General features: G+C 39.3%; 1 protein-coding gene and 1 long non-coding RNA gene across 4 annotated transcripts in view; one reads left to right on the forward strand and one right to left on the reverse strand.

Moving 5' to 3' along the window:
- LOC137181141 (uncharacterized) overlaps positions 1-19,296 on the reverse strand; it is a 113,060-nt gene that overhangs the window by 88,908 nt on the left and 4,856 nt on the right. For all 3 annotated transcript variants that reach the window (XR_010928121.1, XR_010928123.1, XR_010928122.1), the window contains exons 3-4: positions 6,384-6,497; positions 5,765-5,970 (exon numbers count right to left, since the gene is read on the reverse strand). This is a non-coding gene — a long non-coding RNA (uncharacterized lncRNA). The remainder of the gene's footprint in view (positions 1-5,764; positions 5,971-6,383; positions 6,498-19,296) is intronic.
- si:ch211-286o17.1 (hematopoietic progenitor cell antigen CD34) lies at positions 397-19,257 on the forward strand. Its single transcript, XM_067586564.1, has 8 exons — positions 397-630; positions 10,747-10,854; positions 11,732-12,003; positions 13,108-13,200; positions 15,122-15,242; positions 15,591-15,643; positions 16,503-16,652; positions 17,790-19,257. Exons 1-8 carry the CDS (start codon positions 546-548, stop codon positions 17,976-17,978), a joined length of 1,071 nt encoding a protein of 356 aa, XP_067442665.1. The 5' UTR covers positions 397-545; the 3' UTR covers positions 17,979-19,257.

Consider the following 19,296-nt stretch of genomic DNA (forward strand, 5'->3'; position numbering starts at 1 on the left):
AGACAGGGTTCACAGTTCAAGCAGACATTGTAACCCAGTGTGAGCAAAGGATTGAGTAATGAGTATTGATCACCAAAACATTTTCTGCACTGCTGTAACACGAACCACACACACGCTACAGCCCAGTTACAGTGGATTTAAGCACTAAAACTGCACATTTAATGTCTATATATAAGTGTAAACATTGAGAGGTATTTGAAGAATGCTGCACAGTTTTTTTTTTTTTGGAAATACACAACATCCCAACAAGACCCCATTCTCCTCCTTCCCTCCATCTGCCTTGCGTCTTCTGGAGGGGTGGGGGCACAGAGGAAGGGTTAAAGTAACCAGTGGAAGACGGGGTGTAGGGCTGGGCCTCAGTTAAGGAGGAGGGGGGGGGCTATATAAAAACTGACAGAACACAAGTGGTGCTTTATCCACCCTGTACCGCTCTGGGTAAGAGGAAACCCTAAACTGCTCAGGCTGAACCAGCTTTACCTTTTCTCTTTTTCTTTTCCCTCCTTTTTCACTCACACCCATCAGACGTGTGCAAGCTCAGGACAAGAATGGCAGCATCATCTGCACGGAGAACAAACGGGCCCTGCAAAACGTTGGTTTTTGCGTTGCTTCTCATCAGCTCACTCTTAAATGGTAAGTAGTAAAAATGCTTATTGCACACAGGCGCAACTTCTCAGCGATTGTATGACCATCTACAGGGAGAGCGGGAGAGTGAGGAGGGGTGGGGTTGGGGTGGAGTAGTGTTTGTTTGAATGGTCTTTGAGTTGAATCCTGGTTTTAACCCTACAACCTTTCTGTTCTCTGGAATGCTAATATATTATCTCAATTGTAAAAACAAAGCTAGAACATGTGCAACTTGAGATGTTCTTAAAAAGTTTTTTTTTTTTTTTTTTTTTTACCAAGATGCCGACAGAAAATTTTTTTTTACTTTGGGGTATACCTTGGCAAACAAAGGGATCATTTTAGTGAGATGGGTTTTAAATTATGTTGAGATGTAAGGAAGTCTTGAATGATGGTTTGAAGTTGAGATCTCTTTTCTGAACTTTACAATATGCCGACAAAATAGAGCTTTCTGCATTTGCTTCTAATTTTATATATATATATATATATATATATATTTACTAGTTAAATTGAAACCTTTTTGTGAAACATCCTGTGGAGCTATGCTTGCTATTTCATTGACCTGATTCATATTGATCTTCAAAGACTTAGAGAAATGTATGTATTTATATTTAGCTGGTTGTAATGTGAAGCCCGTTAAAGCATGTGTGAGAGGAGGGTGTGGAGTAGTAATGGTGGAGCTTTAGTGAGGCATCGGGGATGACTGATGATGTTAAACAAAGTGTAAAAACAACATGTAGCTCACATGGCTGAGCTCCATTGAAAGAATAATATAATAATTGTTTCATCAAACGCAATAACATTCATTTATTGCCTGTATAAACATATTAGCTCATTCTTAATCAATCAGCAGGGGTTGGTTGATTCAAATGTAGGTATTTGTTTAATAACATCACCAAATTTTGCACAATACATTCTGTTGTTTGGGTTTAATCACTCATTCACTGATGGCATTATGACCATGATGAACTTTTTTTTAATATGATATGACCGGAAATCAAGAACCAAATAAGGCAACAAACACTGTTTATGTTTCTCCATAAATAAAAATACTGCTCAAGGATTTGCTTCAACATTAAGATGTGGCTCAGAGTGGACGTATGATTACAACTGACTCTAGTTTTAACTCATAAACAATATATTTGTGAAATGCTTTAAATGGATAAGCCAAGTTCAAATCAAAATAAACACAGGTCAAGTCCAAGACCTCAAAAATGGAGCTGAGAATGTACTACAGCTTTACTTCTATCTACAGTGCTCTCTGTTGTGGCTGGAAACGGACCACGCACTGGATTACTTAATTCAAACCTCCTGTTTTATTTATGGGATATAGCTTATGGGAATGAGATCATCAGCAGTGAGAGGCAGCTGCATCTGCTTTGAAAAATAAAACTGCCTTGACATCACTTCAACCTATAGACACTGAATCAGAGGCAGCAAAGAGTTTAGTTTTCTTTTGGGAATAAGTGTCTCTCTGGAGTGCACTCCAATGTTTATCTTGTCTGAAAATCACAAGTTGCTAACACAAAGCAACTCAAAACATGTGACACGCAGTTGAGCCAAATTTCCATCAAAAAAAAGATGAATCGTCATGGAGCAGATATCAGATATCATACAGATGGGAAAACAAAGAAAAGGAAAAAGATGACCACTTAAGTTGAACTATATTTCAACCACAGGGTAAAACATCTGTCTCCCGAGTCAGAAAAAAAAATCCCTCTTGCTGAACTGTCTTGTCAACATGGGAGATGGGAGCAGGGCAGTGTTACGTAAGTGGAGTAAAGATGGGTTTACTGTACAACTTTAGTGTGATGAGGTCAGAGCGGATTCACAGATGGTAGTGAGCGTAACAGTTACCCTGACAACATGGAGGGGGGTCGTGGTGGCAGAGGCTAAACAGGAGATGATCAGAAACACTCGGGGGAAACCCCTGCAGAGAATGTTTAGCAGACTTCTTTTGGAAAAGCAGTGAGAGGCGTGAGACAAAGCAACGTACGGGAAATGAAAGAAGCTCAGTTTTACTTTGTTGTCAGTGACAGAACTGGAATGTCTCTTGCTCGGATGCTTTCGGTTTTAAAACTGTTCTTATAAACAACTTTCGTAATACAGTTTAAGCTCTGTCTACGCTGTGAAGTGGTTTTAGGAGACTCTCTAATTAAGCAACAAACCCTGCCCAACCTCACTGCCAACCCCAGAGCATGTAATTATGTAAATCATTGTTTGTCTAGTACCCATTGAAGTAACAGATGCACTAAAGAATCACTGAGACAATAATAACAACAGAGCTCATTCCTCTCATAAAGAAAGTAGAGTGAGCCAAGTCAAATCCCAGTGTCAAGTGAGCCAGTGGTGGCATGTAGACGTTTGGGTGCATACACATACTCACTCACACATGATTTCATTCACATGGGATAGTGTTTTTTTATCTTCTCCTTTTAAGAGAAAGGCTGCTTTTACACTCAACTCTTAACGACGTGTCTTTGAACATTTTCCAGCCTCTGTATTTGCAGATTCTATTTAGTATTTACCTTATTCACATATAGTAAGTGCTGACATAGTACGGCTAAAAATGCTGCTTTATGAAACAACCAGAAGGTGCTGGTTTTCTGTCCTGATAAATTAGATCCATAGAAGGGAAAGAGAGGCCAGTGTCTGAGTATCTGAAAGCAACAAGCACTGTAAAGAAAAAAAAAAACACTCTGAATGGAAGCAATTGATGTTTCAGAAGCAGAGAACAAATCTTTGCACATCGACTAAGTGCGCTCTAGTTCAGCATCTTAATAGCCTATTACAGTTGTTTTTCAATACCACCCGTGGATGTGAGTGCAAGTCATTACTCAGATTTTTGAACGATATAGTATGTCTCCAATTCTTTCTGCACAAAATCAATGTTGAGCCTCTGAGCTGTTGACGCCCAGATCTGACTCGCTCTGCAACAAGATCCCATAACAGTCTACCTGCATACACTCAAACCAGACAGGCTCATTCAAGGTAAAGCACACAGCAGTGAAACTGTAGTGGGCAATTGTGAGCGTCTGTGTGTTGGGGGGGAGGAGGGGTGATATAATGCCCCCAATTGAAAGCAGATGTCATGTTTCCTGATTGTGGTCCCCAGAAACGGGCATCATGCTTTTGATAAGGAGCTGCAGTGGCCTCAGGGTCGGGTTGGGTGAACGCTGTAGCCGGGCAGCACTGGGTGAAGTAAGCGCAACTTCCACGGGCCTGATTGAAACCATGAGATCCGGTTGCTTTTCTGCCAAGAGAGGAGAATGGGCTGGGTTCTGCTATTAATCGCTGTGACAGGAACGACAGGGGTGGGGGCGCAGCGGTGGGGGTCAAGATAGTGGGGTCAGCAGTCTGTTGTTTCAAAGAGTGTAGAGTTGCAGAGCATGTTTAACCCTAAGGGACAGGGCTCCAATGTCACATTCTTTGGCACGCTATTAACTCTCAAATTCAGATTCCTTAGGAGTAGCAGGATATTAAATCATAAAAACACTCTGCGATAAGAAAACAACATTCTGAATGAATTACGTGTTAATTATTACAGATTACTATCAAGAAAAGCACAAAGGAAGTTCTTATAGGGCTGAACAAGATTATAAAAAATAACATTACAATATACATTCTATCAAAAATGATATAATTTCACTGAAGATTTTAACTGCTGGAGCTTCATTTTTCCCACTAGTGTATATGGCCCCTCTGTAAAATGTCTGTGTAAACATATTGTATACATCTAAACTCATCGCATAATTAAGAAGAGTAGATCAGATTGATGAACTTACCATGAAAAGGTATTTAAGAGTGACTTCACTCCACGTTTCTACCTTTGAAAATCCACGATGAGGTAAGTGAAGGAGGGGTGGGGTGAAGGAGGTGTACTCTGATTAAATTTCTATTCAATTGATGCCAGAGTGATGTAAGAGAACCTCTACAGAAGTACTGTGTAATTGTGGATGGGGCCAGAGTCGGCAGATGAAGGAAATTTCCATTTAATGACAGCACAATGAGGCACTGTTTCACACATACTGAAATAATTTAGAATGCATAATAATGTAGAAGGCATAAAAACATGTTTACAGTTACAGAACACCTACACTGAAATTACCTTTTCAAAATTCTACTTGAATACTACTCTTAAAACGTACTGGTATTGGTGGTGGTTGACCCGTCGGTGATTGACCAACATGCAAGTCCCTGAGAAGGGGCCTTAAGGGAGTCATGCTGGACTGTCCAAGCTGCCCTTGGCCCAAGCTAAATCCACACTGTACATGGCATGTCTTGGCTAAATAGATTCTCAAACACTCGGTCAGGACAGCTAAAAGATCAACATTCAGCCTCAAATCCAGCAGAGAAATTGGTTTTGCCACTGGCCAAAGCTGCAAACTTAATCTGAGGTATTCCAAGACAAATTAGTGTCTTTGTTACCTATGAAAAGTCTGTGTCATATGGTAACTATCACATGCTGCATGTGGCAGGGAGGGTGTTAGTAGAATCTCGATCTTTGGGATTTTGACACGGTGGTCCACTGACGTGTGCAGACCATTATCACCTCACTGCGCCCCATTACACACCACAAGGTTTTCCTCAACAGAACAAGGGAGAGGAAAGGGCCCCAGGGGTATAAGGCCATATTTTTGGAGTTTGTCCCTCATGACCATGTAGCTTCTCGGGAAGCCAGGGAGGCCACAACCAAAAGGAACGTCCACCCATTTTAAACATCCAACAGCTGGTTCATGTTTCACATACAACAACATACAATACAGGGTGCACAGTCAAAGAGATGTAAAGTAAAAGAAGATGTATGAATGCATTTGCTACATTTAGGAGTTGCATGCAAAGTTGCACAAAACTACAAGAACGTAACTAGTTACATGAAAGCCTTTATGTTCAGAGGAGCAATTCTGGTCAGTGAACTACTCAGCTGGTAGAGTTTTCAGCCTTGTAGTCATTATAAGAAGAACAAGACGCATAAATGCAAAATTATGCAAAGTGCCTTCATGGGGACATTTGCATGTTAGCCATGTGAAAACCAGGCAAGCGAAGCTCCCTGGGGCTATGAGAGAGAATGTAGCTGTTATGATATGGGCTCTTGGCATGTTGCTTTACATTACAGTATATAGTGTGGGAGGTGTGTGCACCTCACCTCGGTAGATGGCTGGGATTAGCTGTGCGTGACTGGGAGAGGGCGAGTAGACAGGGAGGGTTCGGGGAAAGGAGGGCGTGGAGCTGCAGGCTTGTCTTCTTCCAAAGCCTGCCACATTCCTCCATCTGGGGTCCCAAGAGATGGGGGGTGCGGGGTGGAGCATATCCAGACCACAGCCGTCACTCAGAGCAATCTGGTGGGAAAATCTTCAAGAGAGCAATGAAGTCAAGGCCTATGCTAAATAACATATGGAGTCAGGACAGATTAAGAACACTGGTGTTAGGCTTGTCATGTTTGTGCAATGATAGCAAGACTGTGTCTTGCTATCATTGCACAAACTGATGACTGATATCTTTTCTACTTTCTAACATTACACAAAAAGAAGGAATTAAGGAACATGCTGTGTGTGGTTATTTGTGTATAACAGAGACAATATGATGCTCTGGGGTTTTTAACATCCATCTCTAATGTACAGTAGTAATCTACTGTTGTGCCTTTCACTGTAATTTGCACAGCACTTTGGTCAATTATGGTTGTTTTTAAATGTGCCCTATAAATAAACTTGACTTGACTTGACTTATGTCCGTGGGATGGATCAGTAAAATTAGTGAATAATCACCTTTAGTCATGGCTCCTGTTGAGTGAGTGAATGGAGGGTAGAGGGCAGTGAAGTGGTGATGGGTTCAGAGGTCACGCTGTCAGGAAGTGTGCTGATCTCACGTAAGGAGCAGGGCTGCAGCAAACACCAGACACATCACTGTATCAATTACAGCACAAAAGTGCAGGTCAAGGCTACAATACAATGTCAAGAGGAACAGGAAAGCTACTCGCAGTTCCTCTTGTCTTCACACAAGATAAATAAAGCAAATGAGCCGAGAGACAACAATCCATTATTGTGTAACCAGCCTGAAATGAATAATAGCCAGACTTGAAGCCGTTGGGTTTACAATCAGAACAAAACAATAAAAGGCGGTCATTCAGATCTTGCTGTCTGGGTAAATGTTTGTCATAAGAGGTAATTATATGCAGAGTCTTCATTCCATTTGGGTTCTAGTTTGTCAGGAAAGTTTGTTTGTGTGTATTATGTGAGTTATGGCTGGTCAGAAAGCTGGGTAGGGTTTACTGGCTCTGTTGGCACTGTTGCCGAAAAACAGGCCTTGTGTCTGTGTCTGAAGCTAAACAAGCATGTTTTGCCTTATAAAAATGTGGCAGCCATGTTTTACAAGAGCGTTTGAGGTGCCATGACATCATTAGCACAAGGCCAGTAAAACATAGTTGCTTTTTACAGTATGTACTTAAAATCCTCCTAAATCATTCAAACTCATCTATTTTATAAACAGGACATTTGTTTTAAAATAATGTAATTTCCATTGTGGTACAGTTTAAATTAAAGGAAGTGGAAATTCATTTCCAGTCACTCATCACAATATCTCCCCAATATCCCATCAGAGACTGCCCCAAACCCAAAATTAAACATACCCATCAGCCACAGTGTCTATCTTTAGATGTTTTACCTTCCAGTCTGCTACAACTCAACCCAGTGACAGAAAGCGATCACAGAGCTGAAACAACACATCTCAGCCTATGCACTCAGGTACTCCTGTGTGTCACATTTGTATTAGAAAACCTGATTTATGCCCAACCATCTCACCCATTTCGAACCTCATCCTTGTCCAGTAAAATAAACTGAAAGACCACCCAGAGATGGAGGAGGCATGGCAGCTGTAGGCTACAGTCTCTAGACCAGGGGTATAAAGGACAGACTCTCAAGGTTAGAGAGTTCTTGACCTGTTGCTTTTACACACCCAGGCTGCTCCTAATAGTTAACTAAATACCCCAAGAATAGTGACATGAGTCTCTAAATTCAGGCTTGCCAATAAAATTTGAGCACGTCTACTAGAGAGCTTTTGTTGTAAGTTTGACACAGATGCAGAAACTGCAAAACTGCCAGGTCAGTGACTCTGATGTTTTTTCTCATTTATTTGAATCAGTGGAAAAGTGTAGAAGATTTATTTACCCTATTTAGATACTGTATAATGGACAGCTGCAATGGACAGTTGCTAACACTGAGCATGCCAGAAGACCTCCTTGGAGATTACTGCCCCACCTGCTAGCACACAACACACAGTGTTTACGCTGTACTGGTGGCACTGTCTGTCACAATGATTTATCAAAGGAAGTCAGTGGACATGTGTCACAGTGCCACCACTGTGTGAATATATAATGTGCCACATGTGTGAAAACCTCAAGTAGTGACCAAAAATACTGTGAGTAGTCCATGAGGAGACAATGTGCAGAGGGTAAAAGAAGAAAAAGGGGGCAATAAATTAAGCCAAAAATAATTAAAATAAAGCTTTTTGTGTAGTATTTTACAAAAATGTTCCACCAACAATAAGTGATTAATCGTTTTGCCAAGATGGAGTGGTCAATAGTTTAGTGATAGATCTTTTTGGGTTATCACAGCTCATCTCAACTGGGGCAGATAATCTCAAAATGACTGATAGTTTAAGTAGCGTACAGGATTTAATCAAGACAAAAAAAAAATGAAGTTGGAACGTATCACTCTTTTTTTCTCCCATCACTTTTTTTTTTGCATTTTTCTTTTGTTAAATGGGATGACAAGTTATTTATTTATTTTGAAATGGACAGTGTACAGCTCAAGCATAAATGTCACCACTTGATGTACTTTACCAGATTATAGATTCAAGCTAATTCACATCTGTAGTCCCTTGGCAGGTCAGAGCAGTGAACAGCAAAAAGGTAGAAAGGGGAAACTATCTACCCTAACTAACGATTAGAACCACCAGAAAAAACGTATAATTACTAGTTATATCACTTATATTTCTAAACACAAGAGTCAAAAAGTTCTGCAAATACACAAAATGCTTACTTACTCAAAAATATATTATCTATGCAAACAAATTTAAAACATATGTGAAGCTCATTTACTACTGTCACAAAAGTGCAAACTGAAAAGAAAGCTTGCGTTTAAATTAAAGGTGTATATGAACAAATGTACAAGTAAAATTTAGCTCAGCAGTCAGTGAGGAATGACAGGGTGAGAGAACCAGAAGTAATGACATCTGCAGAGTTAAGGGACTACGGGAATGTTTTCAAAGTGAGGTAATGCTGGTGTTGTTCAAGTGAGTGATCTGGGTAAAAGGAATGCATGCTTGGTATTCTGGTTTGATTTCTGGATTCTACCCTTGCAATTTGACCTGAACAAATCACAGCAATAAAGACCTCAGGCTCTTTAGCTCAGTGACTGCAAGATGAGGAAACATATTTAAAAAATTAGCAGAGAATCAAACTTTGTAGGTGAAATGATTTACAGCTGAAGGTACCTGACTAGAAATATCCTATCAAGGCTCTGTTTTAGTGTTGTAATTTATCAATAGCTCTTACCCCATAGACTTGCTGAAACGGTATATTGACATATTACATAATTCAAAAATTTGGAAAAAGTGATGTTTTCAATGGCATCATTACCTGGCATCTTTCAGCAGCACATTTAATGAGGGCATTAAATTGTTTAACAGAGTAGATGGAAAATCATTTCACTCACACTCATATATCAAGAAATGTACTTTGTATATCCCATTTATGCTTAACCTAAAGTGAGTCACTGTAACCACAGGATCTCCTGAAAAACGTCAGAGTGAGAAAGATCGTATTTCAACGTAAATTACTTCATGATGTGTTCCATGAATCTGTGAGCATCAGTTATCTGCTGCAGTAAGATCTATTACCTCATCGTCCATCACTGCAGAGGCTATAAGTGACTCAAAGCAATCCCTCTGTGAGCACACCGAAGAGCTCTTATACACTGCATGGGTTTCTGCATTACGATGATAACTGGTGTAAAGATAGCACACTGGTGAAAACTGTAAACCATCTGAGCTATGAGCTACTACCTCACAACTTGATTAAATAATGCCTGCAGAACTGTAATGAGTTGCTGTAGGACAATACCACATGATTCTTCTGAGGGGCAAGACACGTACTAGACAAGATTCTTAAAAAGACCTTTCCTATGACAGTAACATTTGACTTTTTTGTTGAATCTTTATTTCCACTGTGATAACGTGATCACAGATTGCCCCCTTTAGTAAATGTGAGTTTGCTTTGTGCAAGTTTACTAACATCACATCACTAGACAAGACATCTGGATACTGAGCTTGAAAATGTCCATAAATGTACTGTATGTCTTACCACCATTTGGAGGCAGTAAGGAACAGAGCCGCCCTGTGCAGCTTTAAAAGCATAAACTGAACCTTCAGTGTACAGTAAAAAAAAAAAAAATCCAAGTTGTAGATAGACAATCATAGAAGAGCATTCAAAAACTAAACAGAACTCTTTGGTGCGATTGACAGTTCATATGATTCTATCTAGTGGGAACTGCACAGCACATCTTTTGTACTTTTAAACTATTTGGCACAAGTCCATTGTATAGCTGTCTGCATATTTGCCATGAGCTGACAGATTTCCATGAGAAGCTCATAGCACTGGTCCCAGTGGGAGTGATCAGGAGGTGAGAGCTTTTTGCTGGCAGTACCAGTCCAGGCCTTGTACTGAGGGACGGTTTATTTACTCAGGCTGTGCAGAGGAACTGGTCTACCGGGGGGTTATTAATTAAAGACAGTTCCTCATTACTGAGACTCATCGATTTAAGGTTATGATGTGAGAGTTGTCATAATGTTTTACAGCAAAGCACATCGACAAATTGACAAAGCAGATAAGAGTTACACAACAGAAAAAACTTTCAAGTGGACCGTGTTTAATAGACAACTGCAGCCTATCACTAAGCTTTGTAATATATTTGTGGGATTTAGATGGGAGGATCATTTGAACAATACAATATAATCATTGTAAGTATGCCAGTCTGTGGTTGGGTTTTTCATTGATTTAATTATATGTCATTGCATCTATGTCAATGAGAAAATTTTCAAACAAAACGACATTAAGCCTTATTGATTTTACAGCAGGAGTCATGGCACAGGAAGAGGAAGTTGTCGAGGAGACAGCGCCACCTCTGGAAGCAGACGCATACGTACGAGGAGACATGATTCCAAAGACAACTATAGCTCCTGGTAAGAGGACAGTCACTCTGCGTGTGTGTGCTTGCTTGCATTAAAATGTACTCGCAGTGACAGAATTAACTTCATTATCAGAGTTTACATATTATAACCTCAGACCATTCATCTGAAAATACAGCCCAGTCCAACCATGTGTGCCTACCAATAACAGACATGCCATTAACCACATCATAAAATTTTTTTCACAGAAGACATTTTGGTACATCAAAGTAGGACAAGATCAGGTGTAAATAAGAATATAAAATTAATGATGGCTGAATTGTATTCCGCCACTTTGGTTTCAGGGTCCTGGTATAATAAATATGCAGGCTCACCGTCACGCTGTCATGTCTTGAGAGGAACCATCATTCATGTTATTAGTAACACATTTTCTTTTCCTACTATGACAAGTCAAAATGTCTGCTGTGAAACAGATCAACATTTGAAAGGTTAACTTATACTGTAGAAGGGGAAACATAAACAGGCCGGGGCAACAGTCACTTGATCAAACAGAGGACGATAAAGAAAGAATTGTACATGTCCTTGATATGCAGTACTACTGTATTGCATAAACCTGATAGATTTAATCCCATTAACATGTGGTTGAGAATAATATTCAAAAACATTAAAAGTAGCCTATAACTAGGGTGTGAAATTGTTTGTCATCAGATTACTGTACCTGAAATGTCAACATCACTTTCCAGAATTATCTATATTGTAATCTCAGACCATTCCCCTGAATAGATAGCCTATTGATGTGTGCCTAAACCAAACCAAACGTCAAATTACATAAATGTAGAACGCAAATAAACAACCTTCTTCTGTTGTTAACATCATAAAGTTTTTATGTACTGTTTAAATATCTAACTAATTTACCATTTAAATGGAATAGATTTTTCAGAGTCAGAGGATCCACAAGGCCAAATCCTCGTTTTCCCTACTATGACATCTGAGGAAACTACCGAGCAGACTACAGCAGCAATGACAACAGAGGAGACAGCAGAGGCAGAGGCAGAGGGCAACCCTCCAGCAACAGAAGAGGCGGCTGACAAGGGAACAGAGTTCACAGTTGAGGTACATACTGTCAAACCCAAAATCGCGGAACCAGAGACCCATGCTCCCCTGCCTTCGAGAGGCGACGGTGGCCCCAACATCATACCACAGGTAAGATAAAGGAGTACCTTCAGATCACTCAGTCTGTCATAATGTAGGCATTGTGGCTGTATCAGTAGAGCTACACTGAGAAAAACATGGTATCTGATATTTATTGGTAAATGCTACAAATAAAAGGGATGACTACCATCCTTTGTAAGTCAGTAACTTCAAATATAGAGTTCAGAATAATGACTAAATATTAGTAATTAGTAGTAGTCCACAGAAAATTAATTATTATATCCACAGGTATAATAATTTACTATTTTGATAATCGAGCCATCGTTGAGAAAATGTCCAAAGTCTCCAATTCCAGCGTCTCAGAAGTGAATATTTTCTATTTTATTTAGTCTTCTATGATAATAAACTGAATATCTTTGGGTGTGGACTGATGGTTGGGACAAAACAAGAGGGTGGAGGATTTCACCTTGGGCTTTGGGAATCAGTAATAGACATTTTTGATCATATTCTGGCATTTCATAAACCAAACAACTAATTGATTAATTAAGAAAGTAATGAATACAAAATTAATTGATTGATTAAGAAAATGATTACCAGATTAATCAATAATGAAAATAATCATTAGTTGCAGCCCTAGTATCATTCATTACTGGTGTTACTTTGGCATGTTGAGACAAATTTTTGTGCATAACAATTTCAAATGTTTGTAATGACACTGAGACAAGACACTATTTGTAAATGATTCTTCTCAAAGCAGAGAAGGAAGAGTGGTAGTATTTTTGGCATAAGAAAATAAGGATGTATTTTCATACTACTGAGAACTGTCTCTCCATGCCCCACATATATTTACACTTGTTTACAAGTGTGGTGCTTACAGCAAAAATGAATAAAAATGCATGGTTTATGAATAATTGATCTCAATCCCATAACCAGTGGGACACTTTGATTTGTTAGTTTTTATGTGATGGTCAAACTCAGTTGTTATCATATAAAGTATGTATGCTATGCTGTGGCTGCACATTTGTATTTCTTCTCACATTGTTTAAACAGAATAAAACCAAATAAAATCAACGTTCAAAAATTGATGTCATACGGAAGTCATGAACAGTAAAAAGCAGAGGTCACAGGATAACTCAGTTTGGTTTCTCTCTGCAGCCGGTGCCACAGGATGATGTCGTCTGTGTTAGCAAAGAGGCGGTCCAGGATAAAAACGCTGTCAATCTGAAACTCAAGGCCTCCTCCAACTGTGTAAGTTCAGAAAACACTCCATTCTGTCTTTCTTCTGCATCTGCTTATGTGTGATATGTTGTGATATGTGAGGTAAAACAGAAAAAAACACAATTTCAGTGATATTGACGATACAGCAAAGAGGGCAGGGAAGAATCCTACAGAGGCCACACAATCCTACAGGAGTGCAAAATATTCATGGACAAACACCTTCCTTTTCTCACACACATACACTTAATACACACACTCACAAACCAACAAACTGCTCTAGAAAGGAAAATAGTCTCTATCGTGGATTTGATGCCGTTCCCAGCTGGCCATCGGCTTGCTAAACATAAGCTCCACAGGAAATTCTTCCTTATTTAAGAAGCAGAGACTGTTACATCCCTGATGCCCATAAATCAGTGAAGCCAGAGAAAGACTGAACCCATCCTTCTTAACATCTACTTCTTACATTCAGAGGAAAGTCCAAGAGATTTCTGTTGCATGTGAACCAGGGCATGGATTGAGCTGTGAGGGCAGAGAGCAGGGGAGCACAATGGGTGGGCTCACTCCTGCTGTATAATGTGTAATGTATAGAAGCCTAGGGCAGTAGTGTGGGTGCGTGTGGGTTTGTTTGTGTTTAGAAACACAAGTTCTTCTGTGTCTCAGGATAACAGCTTTGAGGTTTACAGGAATTACAGCTTCTATGTGGTGGTCCGATCCCACAGGATTTCATTTCAGCTAAACATTAGCTCTCATATTGCCTAAGCAGTAAATGCATCATTTTTTATTCAAACAGTGCATAAACAGCTGGCTGTATGTTGCAAAAACATACATGCTGTGTAGTAAGACATCAACAGTAAACTAAAGAATTACCTTAATATGTTTTCCACTAATTTCTTTACTAGAGAACACCACCCATCCCAAAATATATAAAAATGTATCTATTTTTGCAAATTTAATCACTGCAAATGTCAGTCTGAAGTTTATTAAAAGTTTGGGCAATGAAACTGATGTGAAAAGAGGTTTAGAGAAGATTAAATTGAGATCTAAAATGAATCCTGTTGCACTGCACTTGTTACTTTAATTGTACCATCATTAAATCCAGGTTTAAACTGAATCTAATTTGGTGCAACATCATCTTGTATACTTACAAACATTTTAATCTGTCTTAAGCACATTATAAATATAACACTGAGGAGGACTGAAGCACTAAGGACAGTCTGAAAGCGTTGATGCTTGTGTTGTTTAAGGAGTGGATTAGTTGAGTAATTACATTTGGAATTCCTGATCTGAGATACTGTATAAAAAGATGATAGAGTTGTAAATAAAACAAGTGTTGGAGATATCTCACATCAGTCTGGGTAATGGAGGGGCTTATCTAGTGTCTCCATATACAGTATGCAAATCATTTATGTATGTATGTATATGTAATATATGTATATATACAGTAGCAGTTAAAGTTTGGACACACTTTGTCATTACTTTTGACTGCTACTGTAGATATGAGACCAAATGTCATATAAAGAAAAACCAAAAGATCCCTTCTAAAGACAAAAATCTCTGGATAGAGGTCACTATGTCCTGCCCACAGCTATGCGGTTTTGTAACAGAGCCAGCTGTCCACTCATAAACTGGGATCGAGGGGTTCTGCAGTGTGGAAAATTCTGATGTTGTTTGGATCAGATTACATCAGGGGAAAGCGCTGCACCAGGTTGTGATAGCCCTTATTGGATTAGAGACAAAGCAAGATGAGGAAACAGGAGGGTGAAGGGATTAGAGCAGGAGTGGAAGATTCAAGGTTGGGTGTTGTGATTTTGTAGGGCACAAAAAGATTTGCGATTAGTGATGAATGCAATATTGTGAAATGTGAAATCTGTAATTGGATCAATTAAACCATTCACATGTTTAAAAATAAATGTTTCAATACTAAGTATCTTTCATTTTGTTCTCCTTGCAGCAAGACACAAAAATGAAGATTCAAAGTGTTCTGCAGGAGCTGTGTGGTGAAGACTGTAAACTACAAATCTACCAGGAGGACAACTCAGACCAAATCCTTGTATCTGGACCGTATGTTGAAGGTCAGTAACATTCTTGTTGTAATTTATATGATGACAAAAGATAGGCATTGTTATGTGTATTATGTCTTCAGATGATACTGTGTTTTAACCTCTGATCAGCAGCCATTATGAGGCTGTTTTGTAGTAGCATTTTTCAGTTCTCAAGCCTGTATTAATATTAGCTTCATTGCTCCAAACTATAAAATCTCCTATTTAATTTTACTGACAGAATAGATTATATCTAACTCTAGTGTGTTTTTTCTGTTAAGTAGCTTGAGTTAAGTAGCATCTCTACCTTTACTCCTATGTGAATAAAATCCTTCTGTAACAAGAAAAAACACAAACCAACTTTTGTTTTTGTATTTGCAGGTGATGTTGCAGGCATGGCCAACAAGTTCAACAACGACAACATCAAAGATAAGGTACAGAACCACTGAACCTGTGTGTAGAAAATCATATATCACATTCAAAAATATGTGCTGTTGGGAACAGCGGAGCTATGATTAGGTTTCTGACTGGATTTCTACTCCAAATGTAATATTATTTTCTATGGGCATGGACCAAGCCGGTAGTCAATATCACATGTCCAGCCAACACGGTAAATCATACCATGCACCATGAAGGGCCTATAAGTTATACCCACTACACTCAGCTACTGTAAAATTCTTGGTTGATTCACAATCAAACTAGATGGGAAAAATACTCCTTGAGTAAGACCTTCCCAAAAGCTTCACGCTGCCAGGATGACAGTTTTTGTGACAAACAAAAAGCCAACAATCAATCTACTTGTCAGTTGCAAAACATTTTTTCTTGCACCTAGGGAACAATTTGGGGTTATGGTTGTTCCTGCCACACCCTTCTGTCTCTGCATTTGACATACACTACATTTCCCTCCCTACATCATATACTGAACGACCATATTAGCAATAGTGATTTAGTCACTCTTCATAACACTATCTAAAGTCTACTAACTGGCATATTTTTGTTCTGACACTGCCTGAAACCAGAGGATGTACTGTAATTTCTGTGGGTACACCCCCATAAACAGAGGCTTTGGGTGGAGTTGAGTCATGAAAGACAAGAACAACAGGAACTTTATGATGAATCTCTTTGCCAGTAAAACAATTATCCACAATATACACCATACATCTGCATCGCATCTCATGTTTTTGTATGTGTCAGTTTCAGTCTGTACACAGTGTTTGATTCATTGTTTGGTTTGCCATAAGCCCAATAATTTCGTCTTGACTCATGTTTTTCTGTTCTCATTTTTGTTATCAGACTGACATTGAGGAGGCAGTTCCTCGTTGGGGGAAGAATTCAAAGTTGGTGCTGGTTTCCCTGCTGCTGACAGGTCTATTGCTGGCTGCGCTGCTGGTAGCTGGGTATTACCTCAAGACCCACCGCAAGAACTCCAAAGGAGTCAGACTGGTGAGTAGATTAGAGGTGTTTCAGTGTTATCCAATGCCACATGAGCCAAAATTCTGTAGTTGCTATTATATATATAAGGACTACAAGGAAATTCACATTAAATCACAAGATATTCTATAAATCACAAGGAGCACAACATGCGATCAGGAAAGCTTTTTTAAGCTCACGGACATCATCATCTTGTTTAAGTTAAATTCGAATGCACTCATAAGGTGAGCTATTAGACAAAGTGTACTGAACTGACAGAGACCATGGCTACCTTAAAAGATATGTTGCCTTGACCAACATCCTCTTTCTTCCCCGTATTGGCCTTTCAATGCTTATTAGTTAGTGAGTAAAATATGGGCTGGCATTAAAGCAAGCACCTTTGCTGACCTTACCTAAGATAATGTGGCCCCACAGGATCCAATTCACTGAGGAAATTGTACACAGTGACTGTTTATTTTTAAAAAGTACATATGGATTTCAGGTCAAACATATGGTTATCCTCTGGTCAATTCCTCACTCAAGGGAGGACATGCTAGATTCACATGTCCCTTAACTCCTTAACTCAAAGCAGCAATAAGTCCTTTTTACTTCAGCCCTTTGCTAGGGGGCTACACATGGTTTTAGTTTCTTTTTTCTCAAATGCTCATGACATCATTTTTTAAAGAGTTAACATATGGGGACACACCCATGTAATGGTTTGGATGGAGCAGCTTGTTGAATTGCCTTCGTTTGGTGCCTCATTTATTGAATACGTTTCTGTCACAGGCATCATATATTATCCATAAAGGTCTTGCCGATAAAGAACCTCAACAAACCTGAACTAAGTTATTTCAGATTGCATCCTTTGAAAGAGTTAATATTTTCAGATAGAATTAAAGTTAAAAAAAAGCAGCTTTCTTGCATACTGTTAACCTCCCAACACTAAAACAATTCCCAACACCCACCTGAGCTCACACAGCTGAAACCCATAAACCTCATTAACGAGGAACGCATTTGTTTGTTTTTGAACTACACCCACAAAAACAAATACATTTTCAATCAGACACTTGCGTTTGCATGTTATATTTGAACAGTAAAATGAAACATGTTGATGTTAAATCTGTATCTTAAACCTAAACTAATCCAATGTCGGCTCTGTGCTTTCCTTAGGCCGAGTCTTTCCAGGTGGATGAGGAGAACCAGGCCAACACTTTGGTGTCTGTGGCCCCCCTGCCCCAGGAACCCATTGACAAGCCCACTGTTAATGGAGAGTCTCCACCAGAAAATGGGACCAATGCCGCCCCCACCACTAACGGACACCCTGCCACCCAGACCCCGGTGGCTGACACTGAGATGTGAATCATAACACCCCTGACCTCCTGTTCTACCCATCACCCACCCAGACACATAACTCACAAGCCCATCCGCTGCCTCAGAGACTATCCACACACTGAAACAAATTCACCATGAATCCACCAGATAGATTCACCTCAACCTACACCTCTCGGGACAATGATGACTACAACGCTGATGACTACGATAACAATAATGACAATGCCTGTAATGTGAAAAGTTTGGGATCACTGGCCTTTGCTGGTGTCAAGAGGAGCCTATGTATGCTGTGTTTGGGACTGGCCAGCAGGGCACTGACTGGGATTAGTTAGCTGCCCTAACTTCAGTCTAGCAGTAACAATTATTATAGAATCAAAGTAATGTCAAATATATGCTGTTGATCCCTGACGGAGAAGCACAGAATTCTCTATTATTTCAATCTACAATTGTGGTGCAATGAAACCAATGAAGCCAGGCAGTTGAAAGGAGACCAGATTTTGTACTCTTGTAAAAAGGATTGACACTAATTGCTTGATTGTTTTTTATTTTCTATGTGATTGAGAAAATGCTTTCGTAGCCTCCCTATTTGCCTAAAGCTTGTTAACACCTACAGTACCAGTCAAAGGTTTAAACACACTTGAATGAATGGGAAGGTGTGTCCGGACTTTTGACAGGTACTGTATAAAGTGGAGATTGGAGATCCAATATTTTTTTATTTACCCGTTGGCTGTATTTTTCCCCGTCGACAACTGTCACACTTTGATACAGAAATTATGCCATATTTGCAAAAAATGGCTTGTTATCATTCTTAGCATTCATCATAGAAACCAAAGACCGGTTGTTATAGCATTAGCAAGCTACAAAACCATTAGATAGAAAGCATGTTCTTTGGTTTTACTGAGGAATGAAATAATGCTGCCAAGCTATTCTTAATGTGCAAATATCAGCTGAAAACAATCAAAGGCAGAATTCCAACTGTTACCACTTTTTTTGGGAATGGTAAACTGCAACAGCATTTTTAAATACACACAAAAAACACAAAACAGACAGGGAGGTTTTTTTAGTTTCCAGGCTGCTAAACAAAGTCACTGTAATGAAATTCTTCCACACCATACAGCAGGTTCAGCATTCCTAAGACCACCTTTATCCTCTTGTTGATATAAAACATTTCTTTACAGTGATACACATTTTTTAGCTTCTCTTTTGAATGACTGACTGCTTTCATAATGTACTGCATGTGTAAATAGCCTGCTTTTACTGTTAGTAGTATCTGTGACTGACTCATAAACTGTGATTGTTGACAATATCTTCAAGCGTCTCTTCAGCTTTTGTGTTGTGCTTACTT

Source organism: Thunnus thynnus, chromosome 4, assembly GCF_963924715.1.
Source record: "Thunnus thynnus chromosome 4, fThuThy2.1, whole genome shotgun sequence".
Taxonomy (NCBI): domain Eukaryota; kingdom Metazoa; phylum Chordata; class Actinopteri; order Scombriformes; family Scombridae; genus Thunnus; species Thunnus thynnus.